Source organism: Aotus nancymaae, unplaced genomic scaffold, assembly GCF_030222135.1.
Source record: "Aotus nancymaae isolate 86718 unplaced genomic scaffold, 86718_ANA_hifiasm-v0.15.2.pri h1tg000025l, whole genome shotgun sequence".
In the NCBI taxonomy this organism is placed as follows: domain Eukaryota; kingdom Metazoa; phylum Chordata; class Mammalia; order Primates; family Aotidae; genus Aotus; species Aotus nancymaae.
The window spans coordinates 40,570,905-40,597,971 of NW_026988438.1; the positions used below are offsets into that span (position 1 = coordinate 40,570,905).

Below are 27,067 nucleotides of genomic sequence, written 5' to 3' on the forward strand. Positions count from 1 at the left end.
AACCCTTTTCATCTCTGCAGTTATCAAACCCACAGAGATGTTCCCCACCCATGTTTCACTCCTTTCTGTCAGTTGCCCCAGGTCATGTAACCAGAGCGAGCCCATTTGCCCTGGCTGACTGCTGATGTGGCCTTGGACACCTGCCCTGGCCTCTTCTGCCCAAGCAGCAGGTTTGGCCCTGGCTGTCCCTGACAGTTAGGAGCTCTGGGGTGCGGGGGAGTGACAACCTTCTCAGCCACTTCAGTCACATGGAAGAAAAAGAAAAGAGCTCACATCTGTGTGCTGACCTTTTAACAGTGATGCTGCCCAGTGACACACAGACCCAGTTGGTGTTCTCACATCTGCCTTCCTCCTTCCTGAGAATCAGGAGAAAAGCTCAGACTTGATTTCTTACCTCAAAAGACAGCACATAAAAACTTGCAGCCATTCTCAGAAGCACTGGTTTTCTGTTGGGTTGTTACTTGTGCCAAGTCAGCCAGAATGAGGTGGAGTAAAAACTGACTTGCTGAGAATTACACATAATCCATGTCACCCCTCAGCTATGCATCAGCCTGCAGAGAGTGACTTCTTACTCTTGAGATGCTCTTTCTTCTTGCTTAATCATTCATGACATGTTCTTCATTTTCCCCCTACCACTTTGAATTTTTTTTTTCTGGCTTATTCTCCTGTATTTGGCCATTAAATGTTGATGTTCCACCAATCAGCCCTAGGCCCTTCTGTCATTCTTCTTTCCCTAAACAGTCACAGCCATGTCCATGGCCTCACTCATGGGTGAATCCAACATTTTCATCTCTACCCCAACCTCTGCTGTTGACAACTCCATTTGTTAATACCTAATTGCCTAGTGGACATCTCTACATGGATGTCTAAAAGGTATTCTACATTCAGCACATCCAAGATTTATTTCATATTCTTCCTCCGAAAATGCTGTTTGCTGTCTTAACGAAAGGCATCACTGGCTGGGCATGGTGGCTTATGCCTGTAATCCTAGCGCTTTGGGAGGCCAAGGTGGATGGATTGCCTGAGGTCAGGAGTTTGAGACTAGCCTGGCCAATATGGTGAAACTGTCTCTACTGAAAACAAAAACAAAACAAACAAACAAAAAGCACAAAAAATTAGCTGGGCATGGTGGTGGGTGCCTATAATCCCAGCTACTTGAGATGCTGAGGCAGGAAAATCACTTGAATCCAGGAGGCAGAGGTTGCAGTGAGCAGAGATTGTGCCATTGCACTCTAGCCTGGGTGACAGAGCAAGACTCCCTCTTCAAATAAAAGAAAAAGGCATCACCACCCAAGCAATTGTGCAAGTCGGAAACCTGGGACTTGTCCATGAATCTTTCTTTCTCCTCCCCTCTTCCACCAAATTCAATCAATCACCAGGTCCCATTGATTGTTTTTAACCTTCTTTGTGAACTATAACATACACACAGGGCTGGGCGCAGTGGCTCACACCGGTGATCCCAGCACTTCAGGAGGCCAAGGTGGGCATATTACATGGTCAGGAATTCAAGACCAGCCTGACCAATATGGTGAAACCCCATCTCTAGTAAAAATACAAAAATTAGCCGGGCAAGGTGATGCACACCTGTAGTCCCTACTGCTCAGGTGCTGAGGCAGGAGAATCACTGGAATCCAGGAGGCGGATGTTGCAGTGAGCCTTGATTGTGCCACTGCACTCCAGCCTGGGCGACACAGTGAGACTCTGTCCCCCCCCCAAAAAAAAAAAAATACATGCAGAAAAATCATTGAGCAGTGCATCTTTTGTTGTTGTAGTCAACAGAGTGTAACCCTGTAACAAATATTCAGGTCATTAAATAGACCAATGCCAGCGCTCCTAAAAGCCCTAATCAGCTATATGCCTCCTTCTCCTCAAAAGTGTTACCTCTCTCCTTTCATGAAAATCATTTTCTTTTCTAAGATCGCATCCAAACTTGGTAGTTTTCCTTGCTTTTTGAACTTTATATAAATGGAACCATTTAGTTTGTTTTATTTACTTGGCTGCTTTCACTCAGTGTCATTTTATGAGATTCACCTGTGTTTTATGGAGCTGTAGTTTGTTCATTAGACATTGCTGAATAATACTCTACTATGAATTTAACATAATTGTATTCACACTCTCTCTTTTTTTTGGGGGGAGACTGAGTTTCACTCTCTTCACCCAGGCTGGAGTGCAATGGCTCAATCTCAGCTCACTGCAGCCTCCACCTCCCGGGTTTAAGTGATTTTTCCTGCCTTAGCCTCCCGAGTAGCTGGGACTACAGGTGTACACTAACACGCCTGGATAATTATTGTATTTTTAATAGAGATGGGATTTCACCATGTTGGCCAGGCTGATCTCAAACTCCTGACCTCAGGTGATCTACCTACTTTGGCCTCCCAAAGTGTAAGTATTAGATGTGAGCCACCATGCCCAGCCTTCACTCTCTTTCTGATGGGCATTTGTCTCCAGTTTACAGCAATTATGAATACTGTTGCTATGTACTTTTTTTATGTCTTCAGTTTTACTTAGTAATGCCAGACTGTTTTTCAAAGTGCTTGCACAAGTTAAGATTCCTACCAACAATGTATGAGAATTCCTGCTTATCCACGTCTTTGCCAAGGCTTAGAATTGTGTCTGTCAAATTTTATTAACCATTCTGGTAGGTACGTAGTGGGTTTCTGTGTGTAACTGAGGTGTATGTCATACACAATAAAATGTGAAAATGTGCATCCTAAAAGAATATTTTACATATAAATGTGTCTATGTAACGACTACCCAGATGAAGATGTAGATTATTTCCATCACCCCAGAAAGTTCTCTCATGCTCTTTTCCAGAAAGAAGCTGCTATTCTATCCACACTGTTTTGACTTTGGCCACTATACATGTGTTTTGCTTGCTTTTGAACTTCATATAAATGAGCTCAGACAGTATGGACTCTATTTTGTCTGGCTTCTTTTTCCTAGCATAATGGTTTTTTGCAATTTATCCAAGTTGTTGGTTACTCTTTTTTTCTTGCTGAGTTCTGTCATATGATTACATTACACTTTGTTTATTCATTTTCTTAATGATTGTTTCTAGGTTTTAGATATTGTGAATTAAGCTGCTACGAACATTCTTATATATACTTATTTCTCTTGGGTATATATCTAGGAGTGGATTTCTGGGTCTTGGGGTAGGTGAGTATTTATTAGAAAAAACAGAACAGTTTTTTTCAAAGTGGTTGTACTAATTAACACTCCACATTGGTTTTAATTTGCATTTCCCTGATTACTACTGAGGTTGAACAGCCTTTTATATGTTTTGTTTTTTTTTTTTTTTTTCTTGGCCATTTGTGTATCTTCTGTTTGAAGAGCTCGTTGAAGTCTTTTGCCTAATTTTCTGGTAGGTGTTCTTTGTTTTACTGGTTTGTATAAGGGATAAATATATTGATCCCCTCCCCTCCCTGCCTCATATCTGTGTTGCAGCTATCTTTTACTAGCTAGTGGCTAGCCTTTTGATTCTCTTAAAGGTATCTCTTCGCTAATAGAAACATTTTTAATTTTTGTTTTTAATTATCACAGATACATAGTAACCATACGTATTTATGGGGTAGATGTGCTTTTTTGATGCAAACATACAATGCATAACTATCAAATTAGGGTAGAGTACCCCATCACCTGAAACATTTATTGTTTCTTCATGTTAGAAATATTCCAATTCTAGTCTATTAGTTATTTTGAAATATAAAATAACTTACTGTTAACTGTGTTGCCCCATTGTGCTGCTGAACACTAGAGTTATTCGTTCTTTTTAACTGTAGTTTTGTACCTATTCACCATTCCCTCCGTATTTCCCACTTCCCTTCCTGTCCTCTACTGTCTACATGGATTGTTTTTTTCTTTAGCACCCACATATGGGTGAAAACATGCAATGTTTATCTTTCTGTGCCTGGCTTATTTCACTTACCATGATGTCCTCCAGTTTTATTCTTATTGTTGCAAATGGCAAGATTGCATTCATTTTGATGGCTGAATAGTACTGCATTGTGTACAAATACCACATTTTCTTTATCCATTCATCTATTGATCGACACTTAGGTTGATTCTGTATTTTGGCTATTATGAATATGCTGCAGTAAGCATGGGAGTGCAGGAATCTCTTCAGTGTACTGATTTCCTTTCTTTTGGGTGTATACCCAGCAGTGGGATTGCTGGATCACATGGTAGTTCTCTTTTTAGTTTTTTTTGAGGAATCTCCACATAGTGATTGTACTAATTTACATTCCCAACAACAGTGTACAAGGGTTCCTTTTTCCCCACATCCTGGCCATCATCTGTCATTGCCTGTCTTTTTGATAAAAGCCATTTAAGCTGGAGTGAGATGATATCTCATTGTAGTTTTGATTTGCAGTTCTCTGATTAAAGAAATTCTTAATTTTAATGTAGTTGAATATTTCTGACTTTCCTTTGTAATCAGGGGTTTTTATATCCCTGTGTGAAGATATGCTACATTATTTTCTGTTATCATTTGCCTTTCACATTTAAATCAACAATCTCTGGAATTTTTGTGTGTGTGGTGTGAGATGGGGTCAGTTTGTTTTCCTAGATGACATGATGATGACGATGATGTTGATGATGATGTTTAGTTCCATTTATTGAAAAGTCCATGCCCGCCTGCTCTGTAGAACTTCCTTGGTCACAAATCAGGTGATTGTGTATACAAGGATTTGCCTGCCTCTTCTATTCCTGGTTTCCTGAGACCCTTTCAGAGTGGGGTGTTGGCCAGGTCAAAACTATTTTCATAGTAACATTTGGTGATTTTTTGACTCAGACTCATTCTCTCACAAGTGTACAATAGGGTTTTCCCAAGGCCACATGAAATGCAGTGTTGCAACAGATTGAGTGTAAAAGCAAATAAGAGAACCAAGCTGTCTCCCAAATAAAGGAGATTTCCAAAAATGTCAAACAGTACCACTCTTCTCACTCATTTTATTTTTTTTTTTGGAAAACAGTTATTTTTTATTAAAGCGTTACTTATGTTCACATATAATAGATTTCTTGTTATTTTTAAATGAATGAATTGATATTTAAAACTTTCCTGTTTTGACCGGACATGGTGGCTCATGCCTGTAATCCCAGCACTTTGGGAGGTTGAGGCAGGCAGATTGCCTGAGGTCAGAAGTTTGAGACCAGCCTGGGCAACATGGTGAAATGCTGTCTCTACTGAAAATACAAAATTAGCAGGATGTGGTGGCACATGCCTGTAATCCCAGCTACTTGGGAGGCTGAGGCAGGAGAATTGCTTGGAACTGGGAAGCAGAGGTTGCAGTAAGCCAAGATCGTCCCACTTGTACTTCAGCCTGGGTGAGAGAGGGAGACTCCTTCTCAATAAATAATTAATTTTCTGTTTTACTTTCTAATGTGATTAATAGCTATAACCCATGTTAACTAAAGCATTTTAGAATCTCAGTAGTTTGCAGGAATGCCAAACCAAAAAGTTTGAGAATCACTCATCTAGTTTTATGTCTTGATATCCAGTGGATAATACATCTTGGTTATGTATGCCCTGGGCCCTGTGCATTTCTCCACATACATTTTGGAATCAGCTGTGATGTTCCACAAGAATACCTGTTAGGATTTGGATAGGAATTGTGTTGAATCAGTTTGGAATAATTGAAATATTTTTGTTTTGTTTTTAGTTATACCTGCTTTAATGGGAATTTGAAATCTTTGTACCATTGAATCTTCTGATTCATAAACATTTCTCCACGTGTTTTGGTCTTTAGTTTTTTTCTCAATATGGTTATATAATTTTCTGTATAATGGTTTTGCACATTTTCAAATAGAATTTTTGAAGGAAAAAATTCTACTTGGCCAGGCACAGTGGCTCATGCCTGTAATCCCAGCACTTTGGGAGAGAGGCCAAGGTGGGAGGATCACTTGAGCCCAGGATTTTGAGGCCAATTTGGGCAACACGTTGAGACCCTATCTCTACAAAGAAAAAAGTAAGATAAACAATAATTAACAAGAATTAACAAAAAAATGAAAGATACTTCTGAAAAATATTACAGAACTTTACTGAAGCTCATAAAAGAATTGAATGAATGCTAAAACATATTTTGTTCTTGAATAGGATAGCTCTCACATTGATAAGATATAAGTATCCCCTCTAAGTTGCCATATTTTATATCGTTAGACACTTTTTTTTTTTAGCTTTTCATGATTTCTAAAGTTAAAGTATGCCTTAAAGCTGGTGACATCTTCCAGGTACTTCTGGCCATGTGGTAATTATGAAGTTAGGTTAGGAGCACCTTAACCAATTTATTTTACATAACCTTCTTTTCATTATAAGCACGTCAAATGTGATATGAATACAGAAGTGTTTAAGTCTACAGAAGCGTTTAAGTCTAAAGAAGCTCTTTCAATTGGCATAAAATAACTGCATCTTACATTGAAAATGTCTTAAATTTAGTGAAATAGGCCAGGCACAGTGGCTCTCACCTATAACCCAGCACTTTGGGAGGCTGTGGTAGGAGGATTACTTGAGGCCAGGAGTTGGAGACCAGCTTGGGCAATATAGTGAGATGACATCTCTGGGGGGGGGGGAGGGGTGAAGTATATATATGTATATATACACATGGTAAAAAATATATGTATATATACACACACACGTAATTTGTGAATTTAAAGTAATCCCAATTAATATCTCCATAGACTTTTCAAAACTCGATTCTTAAATGAAAGAACAAAAATGAAATTTTTCACAAAAATTATGAATCTCTATTCATGAAAGAGGTATTAGTGCTGTCAAATATTAAAGTGTATATTGAAGCCAAATCAATTTGAGCATCAGATCACTGGTGCAGAGTTGAGAGCACTGAAGTAGCCTCATTTATAGGAATGTTTTGTGTGGTCAACAGTGGTATATGATGAAAATAGTGAATTCTTTAGTAAATAGTCTTGGATGAACTGAGTAGCCATTTGGGAAAAAACAGAACTAGCTTGCTATCTCACTCTTTTTTTGATATGGAGTCTCCTTCTCACCCAAGCTAGATAGAGTACAGTGGTGTGATCTCAGCTCACTGCAACCTCCACCTCCCAGGTTCAAGTGATTCTCCTGCCTCAGCCTCCAGAGTAGCTGGGATTACAGGCATCTGCCACCACATCTGGCTAATTTTTTTTATTTTTTATTTTTAGTAGAGACAGGGGTTTCACCATGTCAGCCAGGCTGGTTTTGAACTCCTGACCTCAAGTGATCCACCCACCTTGGCCTCCCAAAGTGCTAGGATTACAGACGTGAGCCACCAAGATCACACCACTGCACTGTACTCCACTTCAGCCTGGGCAACAGAGCAAGACTTCTCATCTAAAAAAAAAAGACAACCTAAACATGGCAAAAACTCTCTTATAAACAAAATTGGGACTCCATTGGTAAACTGGGAAAAAGTTGTTGCCATACAGCATGTTCAAAGGGCTAATTTCCTTTACAAAGCAGGATCGCTTGCTGATAGAAAAGGCCAACAGCTCAGTAGACAAGTGGGCACATTAAAGACTGTTCAAAGGAAAGACAAGTGGCTTTCATACATAAATGTATGAAATGTTCCTCAGTTTCAGTCGTTATAAGAGAAAAGCAAATTGAAACTATACTGAAAGCATTTTAAAAATATCCGATTAGCCAAGATTAAGAACTTTGATTACTGTTGACTAAGGTATAGGAAAATAACTGCTTCCATATATTAATGGAAACATTTCAAACTCTAGGGAGAGCAATTGAATAATATTTTTTAAAATTTAAGAATGCACATACCTTGTGTAGTATAGATAAGTTTAGATAAGTTGTGATGTATTTACATAATGGGATACTATAGAGCAAGAGTGAATGAATTACAATTCACACAGCATGAATGGCTCACAAACATAATGTTAGGCAAAAGAGCCAAACACGTGATTACATGTTCAGAAACAGACAAAATTGTTGTGTTAGAAGTCAGGGTAGTATTACTCTTGGGGAGCTCACTGGATGGAGACATGAGGGGCTTTTGGAGGCTTATAATCTTCATTTTTTGTTTTTTGTCTGTGTTAGGTGGGATTATATTGAGAAAATTCATTGAGCTATGAACTTAAGAATTATGTACTGTTCTGAATGTATGGTATACTTTAATACACATTTTTATGTAAATAAAAATAGCTTGCATACATGCAGTCACACATAAAGGATGCACATAACTTTTGTTTTAGCAGTTTTATCCTAGGCATATAACATAATATTTATACACACTTGCGTATGTGGGGGTTAAAAACAGCACAAAGGTATTCATTGCTGTGTTTGTAAGCACAAAAGTTCATACAAAACCTAATTACTCCTAAGTAGGGAACTAGTAAAATAATTGATATAGTCATATAGTGAATTAGTAGCAGCTCTTAAAAGGAGTAAGGCAGCTTGATATGAAGTAACGTAGTAAAGTCTCTAAGGTATAGTAAATGAAAAGATCAAAGTGCATGAACTGTACACGTAGTATGCTACTATTTGTATATGGGTGTGTTTTATCTCAAAAGGCATATATTTGCAAGCATATATAGATAGAATATATTTGGAATGATGAGACTCTGTCCTAACACTGGCTGTCTCTGAGGAGTGGAAGTGAGTGGCTAGAATGCACAATTGTGTGATACTTTCTATACTAATTTGTGACTTAATTTTTTAAAAAATTTTAATTGTGATAAAATGCATTTACCAAAACTTACTGCCTTAAACATTTTTAAGGGTACAGTTCAGTAGTGTTAAGTATATTCATATTGTACAACCGGTTTCCAAAACTTTTTCATGGCCATTAAACTAGTATTTAATACTTCCTCCTGCCCTCGGTGTAAGGTATATTGCCGAGTCAAAATGAGGAAACTGAGGCCAGTGTGAGAAAATGAGAATCCAATTTATTCAGCTCTCGGGCGAGGTTCTGTGGTCTGGGAAGGGGCCAGAGAAGTCGTGCTGGGCTTCTCAGGGTGGGGGGTTTTATAGAGAGTGGAGGTAGTTGATTGGTCATTAGGGAAACAAAGAGCAGACAGTTTGATTGGTCAGGGGAAGTCAAGGTGCCGATGGGGCGAGCTGCCATTGGTAGTCAGGCGGGGCTACTGGTGGGTCGACCGGCTGGGGAGGTCAATGTTAAGCTGCCGTTGGACAAATCTTTGGTGGGCTTTTTAAATTTTGAAGGGGTTGAGTGAGGAATGCAGGAGTGGGTGTGTGGAGTCTGCATGGAGAGTCCAGATAGAAGTGGGTGTGTGGAGCCAGCATAGAGAGGCCTGATAGGAGTAAATGTGTCTGGAATGATGACTTCATTATCCAGCACGGGGAGAGATAAGGGTGTCCATTTGGCTCCCGGCAAGGCAGCCGGCCTTACATCCCTACCTTTTTGATGATATAGGATGCCACTTCTTTCTGACTACTTCCTGCTGAACAGGGGCAGAGTGGGGTGGTTTGTTGGCCGGTGCCTTGGTTGGGAGTTGGACATTGGGGTGAAGTAGCATCTGATTTACAGCCACTCTGGAGCTTTCTCTCATGCGAGCTTGTAAAGACCTAAGAAAGAATGGGGCTAGCATTAGTAGAAGACAAACCACGATTAGGGGAATGACAACAGGAGCTAGCCAGGTGAATATGGGAGATTGCCACCAGTTAAGAGGAAAGTCTGGCACACTTGGTGTTCCTCGGAGGTCCTCCTTGAGGCAATAGAGAGCATTGACATTTTCTTCTACTAGGCCTGTTTCATTGATGTAATAGCAACACTGTTCCTGGAGAAACAGACAGGTACCTCCTTTTTCTGCCATTAGGAGGTCAAGGGCCCATCGGTTTTGGAGAGTTACCTGAGCAAGTGACATGATTTGTTGCTGGAGGGAGGCCAGGGAGGCAGCTGATGCTTCAATGGCCACATGGAGTTTGTTTTCCAGTTGAGTGGCTGAAGTGACACGGTAGCCTAAGGCGCTGCCTCTAATTCCAGCAGCTGCTAAAGAGGATGCTAGGGAGAGGCCGACTACTATTGGGAGGAAGGCAGCTCGTTTGTTTCAGCGCTGAGGGGAAGATGGAAGGACGGATAGGAATTCAGCTTGTCCATACACCTCTAGTTGCGGGACTAGGGTGACGGGCACACAGGGGAATGGGGAGGAAGTTTTGATAATTTTGGTTAGGGTTCCATTACACCAAAAGTATCCCCCGGAGGTGCATGAAAGGAAGATTTTACATCTACTGTGGTGTTGCACTTAAGGCTAGGGTTGTCAGGTGTCCCATAACATAGAGAGACTGGGAGTGTATTTTGAACAAGGGGATCCCCGTTAAGGTGGTCTCAGGTCCTGTGGGTGTTAGTGACAGGTTGAATCCAGTCTGGAGGGGAACTGTGGCTAAGGGGGAGTTGTTAAGAGAGGCACATAAGAAGCAGTTGGTGAAATTTGTGGCTTTGGCTAAGTTTAACATGTTAGCTCCCTGCTGTACCAAAGTTAGCCAGGAGAAAGGTTGGGGAATGCTATCTGAGGGTTTGAGCTGTTTAGTTAAGGTGGCTTCATTTTGCAGGATGGTGTCACCCACCGAGTTGAGCTGGTCTATTTCTACTGGCACAACGTGGATATAGGGCTGAAATATTAGCCATGTACCACTGGGGCGGCTGTCTGTAACCCAGGCGTAGACTTTACCTGCAGTTGCCTTCTCCCATCCCCCACCCCAGGGATCATGGATCGTAAGGGATACTATACCTTGGTGATCGCTGCCAGAGAGTAATACACTTTTTGGGGTATTAACTGGTTTGTAGGTTGTGTGCTTAACACACGATGCATATGGGCATCCGCCATAGGTGGTGGTCCACCGGTGACAAAAATCCTTGGTTTGATCATATAGAAAGCAGAGGGCAAAGTTGTTCCAGGAGTTTTTGGATGGTATGGGACTTGGATAAAGGGAAATTAAATTGTACGGCTGATTGGCAGCCTGTGGGCTGGCAGTCCGCTTGAGCAAGGTAATGAGTTTTAGTAGTGGGGCCATCTGTCCAGGACTCTTGGAGATAGAACCACCAGACATAGTGGGGACTGGAATTAAGGGGAAGAACTAGAAGGGTCGTGATGAGAAAGATTTGGAGAGTCAGAGGGTGATAGGCAGGGGCTACGTGTAAGGTGGAGCCGAGTGGGGCCCAAGGGTTTGGACCTCCACTGGCAACTTTCAGGGGCCAGTTTGAGGTGGGACACATGGTACCAAGAGGTGTGGCCCAAAAGTTTGGCAGCAGTCAGGGTGGTTAGGATAACAATGTGGGGTCCCGACCGCCAGGGCTGCAGAGACCCTGGTTTGAGTTCCCAGAGGAGGACGCTGTCCCCCGGCTGAAGAGGTACTGTTGGATGTGAGTCCTCCAATCCCGGAACTATGGGGAGAGTGCGATCCGTGTGTTCCCTGAGTAAGTGGTGGAGGAGGGAGAGATATGAGAGGTAGGAGGCCAGAGGAGGTGGTTGTACTGAGAGGTTGTGAGAAACCAGGAAAGGCCTGCCATACAGCAACTCAAAGGGGCTGAGACCTGTTGGCTCCCTTGGGGTGGCTCGGACCCAGGTCAGAGCAAGATGTAGAAGTGTGGGCCAGGAGAGTTTTACCTCTATGGCGAGTTTGATCAGGTGGTCCTTGAGTATGCCGTGAGCCCGTTCAACCTTACCCGAAGACTGAGGGTGGTACGGGATGTGTAATTTCCACGAGATGTTGAGAGACTCAGCAACCAGCTGGACCACCTGAGCAGTGAAGGCTGGGCCATTTTCTGACTGGATGGTCACCAGCAGGCTGAAGTGAGGGATGATTTCCTTAGTTAAGAGGGAGGCTACCATGTCCGCGGTTTCCTTGGAGGTAGAGAAGGCTTCAATCCATCCAGAAAAGGTATCTACGAAAGTTAGGAGGTAGCGGAGCTTTTTTTGAGGGGGCATATGAGTAAAATCAATTTGCCAGTCTTGGGCCGGTAATTGGCCACACATCTGGTGAGTAGGGAACTGAGGCCTTAAGCTGCCCTGAGACGAGACTTTAGAGCAAGTGGCACATGCTTTGTGTACCTGCTCAATTGTCTGTTGTAAGCCTGGTAGAAAGAAGAGTGGCTGTACAAAGTGGTATAACGCCTTGGGCCCTATATGCAAGGATTGATGTATTTCAGTAATTATTTTTGAGGCCTGTTCCCGGGGAAGGGCAATTTTGTTATTTAGGAAAATCCAACCTTGGTCAGATTCGTTTCCTCCTTTTGTTATGAGCACCTGCCTTTCTGATGGCAAGTAGACAGGCATTGTGGCTGTGGTGAGGAAAAGGACCGGGGCAGAGGCTAGCCTGGTGTCCATTAAGGATCTAGCTGCTGCATCTGCCCTTGCATTACCCCGGGAGATAGCATCTTGCTGGCATTGGTGCCCTCGGCAGTGAATGACGGCAACGTCTATGGCAGAGACGGGGCCTTTAGGAGATTAGAGATTTGAGTAGCATTGATTATGGGAGATCCTCTTGTAGTGAGGAACCCCCATTCTTTCCAGAGGGCAGAATAACAGTGGGTGATAAGAAAAGCATACTTTGAATCAGTATAAATATTTACTCATTTGCCCTGTGTGAGTGTGAGAGCTAGGGTTAAAGCAATGAGCTCCGCTTTTTGTGAGGTGGTTCCATCGGGAAGTCGGTGAGCCTCAAGTGTGTCCGAATCCATGACTACTGCATAAGCTGCCTTTTGCTGTCCCTCAGCCATTACTAGGGAACTCCCATCCACATATAGAGTGAGGTCTGGATCAGGTAGAGGAAGGTCAGTTAGGCCTTCATGTGGTTTGGTAAATGTATTTATGAGTTCAGGACAGGAGTGAGCTGGAGAGGGAGAGTGAGATGGAAGAGGAAGCAAGGTAGTTGGGTTGAGTGGAGAGGTAGGATGGAGGCTGACTGATGGATTTTCAATGAAGAGTAGGTGAAAATCCTGTAAATGGGAGGGTCCTAGGTGTGTGAGGGATTTGTGAGAGTAGGTCAGTTAGCCAATGAGGAGAGAACACTGAGATGGGCTGGCCCAGGGTAAGTTTTAGGGATTCTTTGGTCAGCTCCATTGCCACTCCTAGGGCCCGCAGACAAGGCTGCCATCCTCTAACAGTACGGTCAAGCTGTTTTGACAAATAGGCTACAGGACAATAGGTGGGGCCCGGAGATTGGGTTAGAACCCCTACTGCTATTCCCTGTTTCTCATCTGTGAATAAGTGGAACAGATGAGTGAGATCCCGTAATTGAAGAGGAGGTGCTGTGGACAGGGCAGCCTGCAGGGTTTAAAGGCTTGTCTGACAACTCCTGGCTGGGAGAGAGGTCCCAGGGGGGTGTCTTTAGCTGCTGCATATAAGGGCTTAGCCAGAATGGTGAAGTTAGGAATCCAGTGATGGAAAAATCCTACAAATCCTAAAAAGGAGAGGATTTCATCAGCCGTCTCCGGGGGCTGCAGTGCAAGTAGCACCTTTCTGCGATCTACTGTCAAGCCCTTAGTTTGGGGAGTAAGGTGGACACCTAAATAGATTACCGAGGTGGCTGACAGCTGTGCTTTGGAAGGGGAAACCCGGTAACCCCTAGACCCCAGGAAATTAAGGAGAGTGGCAGTATGCAGCTGTGACATAGAGAGGGAAGGGCTGCAAAGCAGCAGGTCATCTACATACTGTAAGAGGAGACTGGGCTGAAGAGGGCAAGAAGTGAGGTCAGCTGCTAATGCTTGTCCAAATATATGAGGGCTGTCCCTAAAGCCCTGGGGCAGGACCGTCCAAGTCAACTGTTGTGACAGGTTAGAGTCTGGATCAGTCCAAGTGAAGGCAAAGAGGAAGTAAGAATCCGGGTGAAGGGGAATGGTAAAGAAGGCGTCCTTGAGGTCAAGGACTGTAAAGTGAGAGGTATTGGAGGGAACCTGGGATAGTAGGGTATAGGGGTTGGGAACCACAGGGTGGAGGGGCACCACTGCTTCATTAATTAGGCACAGGTCTTGGACTAGGTGATAGTCACCTGATGGTTTTTGAACCAGTAAGATAGGGGTATTGCAAGGGGAACTGGTGGGGATAAGGAGTCCCTGGGTTAAAAATCGAGAAATGATAGGTTTTAGACCCTGGCGGTGGTTTTTTGACATAGAGAGCTGAGGACAGGAGGGAAAATGGGTAGGGTCCTTGAGGAATATTTTGACTGGCGTGTGATGAGTGGCAATTATGGGCTTGGAAGTATCCCATACTGAGGGGTCAACTATCTCAGGAGAGATAGGGGGTTGAGGTGAGGAATCATGACTGGGTGTGTTGTCATTTAAAGTTAAAACCAGGAGATGGGTAGAGGATGGGGTGGACTGTGAGGAGCCAATGAGTTGGAGGATAGCCCCTAAAGTCTGGAGGATATCTCGTCCCAGTAAGGGGAGTGGGCACGAGGGTATGATTAGGAAGGAGTGTGTGAATGGATGTCCCTTAAGGTAACAAGTTAGGGGATGGGTCCGGTTGGGACAGGAAGGCTTTCCATCAATTCCCACGACCGAGACCTGGGAAGGTATACTAGGCCCTGAGTAGGAAGGCAATACAGAATAGGTAGCCCCCATATCCACCATAAAGGAAATGGACTTATCCGCTACCCGTAGCATTACCCTGGGCTTGGCAAGGGTGATGGGGGTCTCCGAGTCCGGGCCGCGTCAATCATCCATGAGGCCAAGGAGTTCAAGCGAAGGGACTGCATCCTTTGGACTGGCTTGCCCCCCACATAGAGGTGCAGGAGGTGAGCCCATAGTCCGGTGCGGGCAATCGTCCTTCCAATGTCCAGTTTGTTTGCAGATCGGACAGGGTCCGGGAGGTGGATGTGAACAGGGGCACTGCCTTGCCCAGTGTCCCTCTTGGCCACATTTGAAGCAGGGCCCAGGTGGGACTTTTGAAGCAGTCTGGGCAGGTCCTAGGGGACCTTTTTGGAGGAACTTTGAGGAGTTTCTCCCACCAGATGCTGGGTGCACTGCTGGCCTCAGGGCTGCTACGATAGCTTGGGTTTTGAGGCTCACCTGTTGCTGTAAATGGGCCTGGCGGACAGCCTCAGCCTTTTCCTCCCGGCCATTAAAAACTTTAAATGCCAAGTTTACCAGGTCTCGTATGGGAGTTTGGGGGCCCTCCTCTGCTTTCTTTAGCTTCTTTCTAATATCTGGTGTTGACTGGGAGATAAAATGGGCCGCTAGGAGGGTGGTCCCAGCTGGGGAATTTGGGTCTACTCGGGTGTGAAGGACCATAGCATTGGTTAACTGGTCAAAGAAGGCAGCTGGGTTTTCAGTAGGACCCTGAGTTATTTCACGCAGCTTATCGTAATTAACTACCTTTTGAGCTATGCCTTGCATGTCTGCTAGGAGGCACTGCAGCATTTGGTCTCGGCGGCGGCGGTCATTTTGGCCGGTTTGATAGTCCCGATTAGGGTTGGTGTCGGGGACTGCCGCTGTGCCTATGGGCATTTGAGGATCAGTGAGGTGTACTTGATCAGCATGCGCCCGAGCTGCTACATGGATGCAATCATGCTCATCAGGAGTAAGGGTAGAAGTCAGAATTACATAAATGTCATGCCAGGTTAAGTCATAGGCCTGAGTTAGATAGCAAAATTCTTTAGTGTAAACAGTAGGATTGGCAGAGAATGACCCCAAGCATTTCTCAATGGTGGACAAGTCAGAGAGGGAGAAAGGAATGTGTACCCGGACTACACCCTCCGTTCCAGCCACCTCACGGAGAGGACAAAGGAGGGAGTTCTCATCAGTGGATGCGCCGTGCAGGCGAATATGAGCACTAGCGGGTGGGGCCACATCACGACCTGGGAAGGCAGGAGGTGGCTGGGGTTTTGAAAGGGGAGGAGCAGAAGGGATTCGAGATTTGGTATAGAGGGGACAAAGAAGGGAACCCCCATTGGTGGGAATGCTGTGTGAGCGAGTTTGGATGCTGACCGGAGAGGTTAAGTCAAGACCTGGGGAAGCGGGAGGGGTTTGGGGTTCCGCATAGGGTGGAGGATTATTAGGTCGGGTTGGGGTTAGGGAGAGTTCTTCAGGCAAGTCGGGATCAGAGAAGGAGGAGGAGGAGGTCGCCTGTGGGGCTGAAGGCTGTTTGGGTAAGTTCTTTGCTAGGAGCACCTGAGCCATATCACAAGAGGAACAGAGGTCGGGGTGGGCACGGAGATACCAAAATGCCTGGATGTAGGGAACCTCGGCCCACTTGCCATTCCTTTGGCAAAAATTATCTAAATCAGTGAGGACATTAACGTCAAGCGTGCTCTCTGGAGGCCACTTGGACTGGTTGTTCAGTGGATACCGTGGCCAGGCTACGGTGGAGAGGAAGAGTAGCCTTTTCTTTTTTATAGAGAGGCCCAGCTTGGGTAGGTTTAGAACTAAGCATCCCAGTGGCGACTTAGGGTCTGGGTGGGATTCCTGGTTACCCATGATTTTTATTTTTATTTTTATTTTATTTTATTTTTTTGAGAAAAGGCAAAGGGTAGATTTGAAAAGGCTTTATACCCAACATGGGCAGAAGAGTTCTTTTCCCAGAGGTGGTGGCTGAGAAAACCTACAGACTGCAATGATTATAGTGAGAAAGAGAACAAAGAGGAACAGGGCTAGTGCTATTTGCCACATGAGAGGGTTTGAGGAAGTAACAGGAATGGAGCTGGAATGAGTGGTCTTAGTGGTAGAAGAAAAGCAGGAGAAAACAGGAGAACAGATTTATTTCTAGAGGCAAAAATTCAGTGAAGGTTCCCTGTAGCCAGTGGTCTGTTACCCACTGTAAGAGGTCTCCCACTTCGAGAGAAGTAGGCCTAAACCACTGTATATCAGCTAACAGGAGTCTAACAAAACTAGCGAACTTACAATAAGGACAGAACCACATGTAAGATTGATGGACAAAGGGTGGGTGCCCTCCAAACAGGAGACCAGTCTGATGCCTTCCCGGCCACATCCCTGAAGGAATATTTCAGGGCCATCTTGGCTTAAGGTGTACCTGTATAATCCCCAGGTCTGGTCACCTCAGGATGAAAGTCCAAGTAAGACAGCTCTGAGGTGAATCACTGTTATGCCTTATGATGTCCCCATGGAACCGCAGGTTGAGGCCCACACAAGCCCCGTAGCCATTAGGCCATGGGACTACACATAAACTCTCTCACACACTCACTTGGGAACAGAAGGAGAAACAGAAAGAGAAACTGAAAATATTTAAGCGGGAGCTGGCTTGCCAAAGGGCGAGTTTTGGGATCAGGAGCCGAGGTCTGATCCAGGCCCTAAGTAGGGCCTGGAGGAGTAAACAGGGCTTCTGATTACCTGAGCCTCACTTGCTGCTGTGCAGATGACCGGTAGGCAACCTGGACTGCACTACCAAACACCGGAGAGGGTTCAGGAAGATGGGGACATCTCCCTCAGGTTCCTGACCCTCAGCAGACCCCTTACGGGGAGAAGACAAGAGCGTAGGGATGTCTCCTGTACACTCAGGTCCTCGGAATGGAACCGGGGCCCCGGGCCCATGGCAGGGAGGAGTCCCTGACACAGCCACGGTTATGGACAGGGAGTCCAGGGGCAGGCAGCAGGAGAGGCTATGGGCAACAGAAGTCTTACCTCGTGGCGGAGCGGCTCCCTGGTCCGGCTTTAGGTGGAGGAGTCAGTTTCCCCCTTAGGAGGGGGTCTCACAACTCCTCCCGGGTTTTGGCACCAGCTGTAAGGTATATTGCCGAGTCAAAATGAGGAAACTGAGGCCAGTGTGAGAAAATGAGAATCCAATTTATTCAGCTCTCGGGCGAGGTTCTGTGGTCCGGGAAGGGGCCAGAGAAGTCACGCTGGGCTTCTCAGGATGGGGGTTTTATAGAGAGTGGACATAGTTGATTGGTCATTAGGGAAACAAAGAGCAGACAGTTTCATTGGTGATGGGGTTTGATTGGTCATTAGGGAAACAAAGAGCAAGCAGTTTCATTGGTCAGGGGAAGCCAAGGTGCTGATGGGGTGAGCTGCCATTGGTAGCCAGGTGGGGCTACTGGTGGGTCGACCGGCTGGAGAGGTCAATGTTAAGCTGCCATTGGACAAATCTTTGGTGGGCTTTTTAAATTTTGAAGGGGTCAAGTGAGGAATGCAGGAGTGGGTGTGTGGATCCTGCATGGAGAGTCCAGATAGGAGTGGGTGTGTGGAGCCAGCATAGAGAGGCCTGATAGGAGTGGGTATGGGGAGCCAGCATAGAGAGGCCTGATAGGAGTAATGTGTCTGGAATGATGACTTTGTTATCTGGGATGGGGAGAGATAAGTGTGTCCATTTGGCTCCCGGCGAGGCAGCCGGCCTTACACTCAGCAATCACCATTCTACTTTCTGAGTCTATAAATTGGACTACTCTAGATAGCTCATGCAAGGGGAATCATATACTATTTGTCATTTTGTGACTTGTTTGTTTCAGTTAGCACAATGTTCTCAAGGTCGATACTATTTTGTGACTTTTGAGTTCTGTACATTGTTCATTACCTATTTTGAAAAAAGCATTAAAGTAAAAAGACATGACATTATTCAGAGCTGGTTAATTACATGGTAAAAAGTTGATGGCCGGTGTGTCTTTTTCATTTCAACCAATATTAAATGCCAGTTTGGGCAGCAAAACAACTTTATGCCAAAGCACCATTTGAAGCTGTGTTTATGACGTGTTTCTCCTTTTGTACTCTATGGGTACCCCCCAAATGCAGGCTCAAGTCCCCAGCCTCTGGACTCTGCTCAGCTGTTTTCTCCCTTGGCTTACTGTAGAACTTTGGACTGCACTTCCAAATCTACCTCTTTTCCCCAGGAACAAGCTGCTTCTATGCAAGGGTACGGCTTCCTCTTTGCAGATTTTCCTCACATCTCTGACCTGGAAAAGGGGGATTTTCATTCTGCTAGCTTTTTAGTGCTCCTTTGAGGTCCTTATTCTGGAGCCTTCTGCTATAATATTGTTTCTCATGGATTGAAATTCATTGTTTCCGGTAGGATTTTTGACTAGATGTGGGAACAGAAGAACAAGTTGAAATGACTCTGAAGCTTATAGGAGGACTGGGTATCATTAACTGACACAGAGGGAGACAGGCTATGGTGGAAGATATGTGACTTGCTTTTGAAAATAATGGTATGAGAGATTCCGGCCTACAAAAACAGCTGGAGTTATGAGCTAGAAATTGGGACTTAAAAAATAGGGGTGTGTGTGTGTGTGTGAATGCACACACGTATGTATTGAAAATACAGAAAAATAAGACAATGTTACCCGTAAAACAGATCATCATTCTTAACACTTTAAGTGAATTAACTTCTGTTTTTTCCTCTGGCTGTATATGTATGAAAGTATTTTTATAGCCAGCATGGTGGCTCATGCCTGTAATCCCAGCACTTCAGGAGGCTGAGGCCAGTGGATCACTTAAGGCCAGGAGTTTGAGACCAGCCTGGCCAATGGTGAAACCCCATCTCTACTAAAAATAGAAAAATTAGATGTGGGCATGTTGGTATGTGCCTGTAGTCTCAGCTACTCAGGAGGCTGAGGCATGAGAATCACTTGAACCCCAGAGGCAGAAGTTGCAGTGAGCCAAGATTGTGCCACTGGACTGCCTGGGTGACAAAGCAAGACTCTGCTAAAAAAAAAAAAAAAAAAAAAAAAAATACACACACACATTTTAAAATGTAGAAATTGTATTTTGTATTCACCTTCCCCCCGCCAGTGAATGAAGAAGTCCAAGGCCAGTCACATAGTTACTTCTGATAAGAGCCCCAAAAGAGGTCACGAATGAATCTGTGGGACTTGTTGAAATTTAACAGGGTCAAGTCCTATACAGATGTAGAAGAAAAAGTGGCAAGAATAGGACTTTGGAAACTTGACTAAACTTTCCTAAAACTTTCAGGATTTAAGAATCAGAAATCATAATCAATGAGGTAGGAGAATTAAGAGTTCAATATCAAACTAAGAAAAGCAGAGCAAATTCCAAGACAAAAGGAAGAGAAATATTGTTTGGTGTTTAAAAGAGGTAGAGCTCAATGAAGACTAAGCCTTGAGATACTAAATTCAGGGCATAATGGCACGCACATCCTTTTAATCTGAGCACTTTGGAAGGCCTAGGTGGAAGGATGCCTGGAGCCCAGGAGTTTGAGGCTGCAGTGAGTTATGAGCCACTGCACTCCACCTTGGGTGAGAGTGAGAACTTGTCTCAAAACAACGAGATGCAAAATTGAGAAACTGTTACTTGAATATACACTTGAATATATATTCTGTCCAGCAGTGATGGAATAACAAGGAATAAATTTACCTTGCTATTTTAAGCAAACAGAAAACTGGACAATATATGAAATAGCAATTTGTAATCCATTGGGTAATAGGCAACACAAGACTGGTCACTGAAAGGTGGGAAACAAACCTGCTGAGTTCAATGGTTGTTCCAGTTTATTATCTGGAGGTAGTTTTCAGGGTGCAGAGCAGGGATGGGGAACCCAAATTAAAGCCTTGTGTCTTACTGAATTCAGAGGACAAGATGGGGATTTACAGGGAGGGAAGACTGTCATAATTTGTGGGGCAGAGTACCAGAAACATGGGAGTTGTACACAAAACTCCAGAGGCAGGTGTAGGTTTCCCCTGAAGTCAGGTTGAGTCCTGACCTACCCATGCATGAGAGGAGTGCACCTGAGGCCAGAGAAAGAACCCCTCTGGAAAGCAGCAGGCCACATGATTCCTGGAACTCACACAGAGCTGGGAATAGTCTGTGTTGCCATTAGCCAGAGTATATACAAGGGCATCAAAAGGGCATGGCCTTTTTTAATGAGGCTAAATTAGCCCTAAGTTAAAGGGTACTCTGGACCTATTCTAACAATGAAAAAGCAAGTCTTGGAAGATCCAGTCGATTTAAAGAATCTTACCCGTGTGTGAGAACAAAGTCCAGTGCTATTTAAGGAAATACACAAAATCTAAAACACAAAGCTCACAATGTTAGGCATTCAATAAAATGACCAAGCATGCAGAAAACCAGGAAAATATGACATAATCAGGAGAAAAATCAGCTAGATCCAGAAATGACAGAGATGATGAAATTTACAAAAACATGAAAACAGCAATTACAAATATGTTCTTGGTTCAAAAAAGTATAGGAAATGGTTTACATAATGGAAAGATAACTAGAAGGTATATTTTTAAAAGACCCAAACAGAACATCTAGAGTTGGAAATAAATTTTAAGATACAATGATGGCATTAACAGTAGTTGAGGCACTGTACATCGAAGAACTTCAAGACAGCAATGGACACTGTCCAAAATGAGAACAGAAAGAGAAATAGAAAAATGATAGAACATCAATGACTATAACAAGGACAGTTGTTAGAGATAAAAACAGTCTGACATGTATGTAATTGGAGCCCTAGAAAAGAGGGAAAGGGGAGAACAGGAAAAAGATGGTAAAAAATAATGACCAGAAAATTTCCAAATTTGAGGAAAACTATAAGCCCAAATATTTAAGAATCCCAAAGAGAATAACTATAAAGGTAACCACACCAAGGCACATCATCATCACATTGTTGGCAACTAATAATAAAGAGAAAATCTTCAAAGAAGGCAGAGAAAGAATACACATCATGTACAGAGTAACAGAGATAAGAATGACAGCAGACTTAAAATGCAATGGAGAGACCTCTTAATTTTATTATTATTTTTTTTTGTCTGAGACAGAGTCATTCTTGCTCAGGCTAGAGTGCAGTGATGTGATCTCGGCTCACTGCAACCTCCGCCTCCTAGGTTCAAGCAATTCTCCTGCCTCAGCCTTCCAAGAAGGTGAGATTACAGGTGCATGCCACCACATCTGGTTAATATTTTTGTATTTTTAGTAGAGATGAGGTTTCACTATGTTGGCCAGGCTACTATCAAACTCCTGACCTCGTGGTCTGCCTGCATCGGGCTCCCAAAGTGCTGGGATTACAGGTATGGGCCACCGTGCCCGGCCTGGAGAGATATCTTTAAAGTAATTTTTTTAAAAAAGCCAGCTGGGGCTGGGCGCAGTGGCCAACACCTGCAATCTCAGCAGTTTGCAAGGCTGAGGCAGGAGGATTGCTTGAGTCCAGGAGTTTGAGACCAGCCTGGGTGGCATGGCAAAACCCCATCTCTACAAAGAATGCAAAAATCAACCAGGCATGGTGGTGCACCTCTGGTCCCAGCTCCTTGGGAGACTGAGGTGAGAGGATCGCTTTAGCCTGGGAAGCAGAGGCTGCAGTGAGATGTAATTGAGCTGCAAAGCACTTTTTAGCTTGGGTGACAGAGACTCTGTCTCAAAAAAAAAAAGACGCCTATTGGAACTTGTTGCTGGCAGGCCTCCACAAGAAATGTTGAAGTTGTTCAGGCAGAAGGAAAATGACAAAAAGAATTGAGAAGTGCTAGAAATGGTAACTTTAGAAGTAAAATTAAGACAATTTTTTTTTTTTTTTTTTTTTTTTTTGCTTTCTTAATCTCTTTAAAAGATCATTGTATTGAAGGTGATTGCTAACGGGTACAGGATTTCCCTTTTTATGTGATGGAAATGTTCTGCAGTTGGTGGTGATGGTTGTGCAACATCGTGATTTAAAGAAATAGTAGCTTTAGAAAGATAGTTGTTTAAAGCAAAAATAATAATGCATTATAAGTTTTATAATGTGGGAGTAAAAGGTATGACAGTAGCACAAAGAATGGAAGGGGATAGGAAGAGTACAGGAAACCTTACTAAGGCTTTATTTATTTGTTTGTTATTTTATTTATTTATTTATTTGACAGAGTATCACTTTGTTGCCCAGGTTCTATTTATTTATTTATTTGACAGAGTATTGCTTTGTTGCCCATGCTGGAGTGTGGTGGCACAATCCCTGCTCGCTGAAACCTCTGCCTCCTGGGTTCAACAATTCTGCCTCAGCCTCCCAAGTAGCTAGGATTTCAGGTATGCACCACTACACCCAGCTGATTTTTGTATTTTTAGTAGAGGTGAAGTTTCACCATGTTAGCCAGGCTGGTTTTGAACTCCTGACCTCAGGTGATCTACCTGACCTCGAGTGATCCGCCTTCCTCAGCCTCTCAAAGTGCTGGGAGTGCAGGTGTGAGCTACCATGCCTAGCAGAAACCTTCGTAAAGTTCTTAAGCTGTACATGAAGTGGAATTGTCAAATTTACATCTAGAAAATTAAAACAATTTCTGTTCCCACTTCAAATCTGTGGGAGTGCCAATTTAACTGTGCCCTTGTCCATGTGTGGTATTTGTTTAAAAACATTGCCATCCAGATGTTTTTAAAAACTTGATTACCCTAGGCAACAAATCATCACCGTGCTTGAGGGATACTTTCTCTCTGAAATATTTGAAATTCTATCAGAATCTCTTTACCTTAAATTTGGCTAAAACATGAAACGTATACATTTTTTTTTTTTCCTTTCCTTATCTTCCTACCCCCTTTCTTCATAAGCATAATTTTCTTCATTAATTTCTTTGGTTACTACTTCAGCTTCATTGGTTCTAGAATGTGGACATTTTGAAGACACATTCCATGTCTCTCATTCTCTGTTGTATCATGGCTGTAGTATACTAGATGCTTGATGCTTAATAAATTTGTCAAAAAAAACACACTGTTTTCTTTCTATGCACAGTATTGGTAAGGTTGATCTGTATCTTTCTAACCTTTTTTTCTTTCATCTTATTAATCTATTTTGTCTTTTTGATTCAACTAGTAGGATAAATCATTTACTGATTTTTTTATGTTACTAATTTTTGTTTGGTTATGTTTTATCTGCTACTTATTGCTTCTATTGCTGTTTTAAATTTGGCAAATCATGCTTTTTATCTCTGAAAATCTTTTCATCTCTGAAATCACTGTGAGACTGTCAAGTTTTTAAATCTCTTTTTCAGCTCTAGGGCATTTAAACTTTAATATTAGTGTGCTTAAAATCCCTTAGGACTGGGAAATAAAAGAAAATGCAGTACGTATTTCTTCCTTCAATCCAGCCACCTCAACACACAATTAAAATGTGGTATTGGTGCTGGACACAGTGGCTCATGCCTCTCATCCCAGCACTTTGAGACAGGTGGATCCTGTAAGCCCAGAAGTTTGAGGCCAGCCTGGGCAACACGGTGAAACCCCATCTCTACAAAAAATTAGCCACACATGGTGGCTTGTGCCTGTAGCCCCAACACTCAGGAGGCTGAGGTGGGAGGATTGCTTGAGCTCAGGAGGATGAGGTTGCAGTGAGCTGTAATTGTACTCCAGCCTGGGTGACAGGGCAAGACCCTGTCTCAAAAAAAAGTATCATGAAATTTTTATTAGTATAAAGTTAGGTCTAAGAGGTTTATTTGCAAAGATTACCATATGGGAGTAATCTCTAGACATTTTTGACTTCCTGGCCTGTATTTTAAGACCCCCCAAAAGTAGAGAACTGGATCAGGAAAATAAGCAAAACTTGAATACACACTGCCATTTTTGAGAAGACCACGAATTCAGAACTTGATAGAATTGGAGTTATTTCTTACCTTAATTACACTTTGGAGTTTTGCCCTCAGGACTGAGAAATGAATGTGATTCCTGTTCCCTAGGAGTCCTGTCTAATGCTAGACATCCATGGTAATAAACATAGTTAGTGCAACAGAAATCAGTGGTGTGAAGGCAAAGTGAAGAGAGCCATAATTCATGGTTGATGTTTTCCATAGAGGGGCCAGCATGGGTTTTATGCAGAATGTAGGACATTTGAGATTTCATTTTGGGGTAATAGGAGATTGTAACCTGGGATGGGTAAAAGAAACTACAAAGCGATGCTTACACTCAGGTTGGAAACCTTGAATTTGTACTGGTGCTAATTATGGGTTTTATCCTAGTAGTATTTACTGCCCTTATACAGGGGTGGAAAATGAAACTCTTGTATTTAATCAAAATAGGTGATTTGAAGGAAAATGGGACTGAGCAAAGTAGTGCTTTATAATTGGCCCCAGTTTTCAGGATAAGACTGCTAGAGACTCATTACTTTTTGCATTATAATGTGAAATTAATCATTAAAGCCTTAAGTAAAAATGGAGGTTTTTGGCCAGGTATGGTGGCTCATTTCTGTAATCCAAGCACTTTGGGAGGCTGAGGCAGGTAGATCGCTTGAGATCAGGAGTACAAGACCAGCTTGGTTGCCAATAGGGTGAAACCCCGTCTCTACTAAAAATACAAAAATTAACCCAGTGTCTTGGCTCATGCTTGTAATCCCAGCTACTTGGGAGGTCAATGTGGGAGGATCACTCGAACCCAGGAGACAGAGGTTGCAGTTAGCCAAGATCACACCACTGCACTCCAGCCGGGGAGACAGAGCAAGATTTTATCATCTCAAAAACAAACAAACCAAACATACATGGTATATGTTTCAGCTCATTGCACTTAGTCTCCTTGTCAAAGCTCAAATTGTCCCTTTTTTAAACTGTGGTGCCACTTCTGCTTGGCTCTTGGGCCTTCTAACAATCCTGTTTATGTTTAGTTTCCATCCTGGCAAATGCCTTAGCTGCCATGTTGGCTAGGCTGATCTTGAACTTCTGGCCCCATGTGATCTGCCCACCTTGGCCTCAAAAATGCTAGGATTACAGGCATGAGCCACCATGCCTGACTGCCACCTGCTCATTTATTAAAGCCCCCTTTGATTCACTTGCAACCAACACTGAGAATCCCTGGCACAGATTGCCTCCCTGCATCCAGGAATAATCTGTAGCGCCTGCTTCCCTTCCAGTCATGTCTATGTCTCCCTGTGGCTGTTTCTGTGAGATGCTGCATTTCTTGAGTTCTGCTTTTATTCATGTTACCTGAGCATGTTCCCACAGTCTCCCTGACCATACTGCTGGCTGCCTATTTGGCCCTTTTGCATCTTCCAGCCTGGGTCCTCTCCCACCTCTTCTGGGGTCAGCCCTTTGGTGCCTTAAATTGTGCTGCTTTCTCTCCTGGCACCAAAGAAAGAATGAGGCAGCCAGTGCAGAGTGGGGGCTGTAGTCATCATTATCACTGAGGTATTGTGAACTAGGAAAGAGATATGATCTGTTTCAACACAGCACAGTGCCCCAATGCCCTTGACAGATGTTGGCTGTCTTTATCATTGTTGATGTTCTAGTGATTATTGTTGATGCTGGGTGGATTCTTCCTGAGATTGGAGCAGATACCCAGCTGTCCTGTCCCTTGGTGTTTTTAGTAGGGTCCTTCCTTAAGTCTGCAGCCAAGGCATCTGCCAGGGCTGAGGTCTCATCTGAAGACTCAACTGGGGAAGGGCCCACTTCAAAGCTCACCTGGTTGTTGGCAGAACTCAATTCCCTAGTTGTTCATATATTGAAATATTTCCTTAATACTGTGGAAACAGCCAGTGCCCCAGGTACATCTCACAATGAACTTGTGGGAGCTGTCTGTGATTTGGAAACTAAAGGGTTAATTAATTCCTGTCACTGCAGGGGTCCCTGGGCCTCTGCCTGTTGGCTGATTACCTATTTTGAATATCACCTCTTCTTGCAGGGCTTGGGAACCAGGAGGCTATGCCCTTTCCTTCTTGTGATTTCTTACATCCTATAAGAAGAAAGACAGCTTCACACAGCAAAGATACTGTTACCTGGGCTGGGTTTTACCATCGCTGCTGGTACAGAATGCTGGGTCAGGCCAAACAGCACAACTTCATGAATCATATACAAGTTGCAATACCGAATCGATCAGGTTGAGGAAAGGATACCAGAGATTGAAGATCAACTCAATAAAATAAAACAAGAAGGTAAAATAAAACAAGAAGGTAAGATTAGAGAAAAAAGACTGAAGGTGAAATGAACAAAGCCTCCAGGAAATCTGGAATTATGTGAAGAGACCAAATCTATGTTTAATCAGTATACCTGAATATGAGAGTGAGAGTAAAACCTAGTTGGAAAACACTCTTCAGGATATTTTCCAGAAGTTCCTTAACCTAGCAAGGCAGGCCAACATTCAAATTCAAGAAATACAGAGAACATGGCAAAGATGTACCTCCAGAAGAGCAACCCCAAGGCACATAATCACCAGATTCACCATGATTGAAATGAAGGGAAAAATGCTAAAGGCAGCCAGAAAGAAACGTCAGGTTACCCACAAAGGGAAGCCCATCAGACTCACAGCAGATCTCTCAGTAGAAACCC

At 43.5% G+C, this 27,067-nt stretch overlaps 1 protein-coding gene and 1 long non-coding RNA gene across 3 annotated transcripts in view; both read right to left on the minus strand.

The window, feature by feature from the left end:
* Window positions 1-612: 612 nt before the first annotated feature.
* On the minus strand, window positions 613-16,376 carry LOC135276534 (uncharacterized). The gene is made up of 2 exons (XM_064380556.1): window positions 9,362-16,376; window positions 613-5,318 (listed from the first exon to the last, which is right to left on the minus strand). The coding sequence occupies exon 1, from the start codon at window positions 16,374-16,376 to the stop codon at window positions 14,613-14,615; it is 1,764 nt and encodes a 587-aa protein (XP_064236626.1). The 3' UTR covers window positions 613-5,318; window positions 9,362-14,612.
* LOC135276536 (uncharacterized) overlaps window positions 9,439-27,067 on the minus strand; it is a 70,078-nt gene continuing 52,449 nt past the window's right edge. The window contains exons 4-5 of one of the 2 annotated variants that reach the window (XR_010344103.1): window positions 17,538-17,634; window positions 9,446-9,529 (exon numbers count right to left, since the gene is read on the minus strand). This is a non-coding gene — a long non-coding RNA (uncharacterized LOC135276536). Of the gene's footprint in view, window positions 9,530-17,537; window positions 17,635-27,067 lie in introns of both variants that reach the window. The other variant, XR_010344102.1, reaches the window with a different exon arrangement.

Coding starts and splice junctions, on each gene's coding strand:
- LOC135276534 (XM_064380556.1), bottom strand. CDS start 16,376: ATGGGTAACCAGGAATCCCACCCAGACCCTAAGTCGCCACTGGGATGC.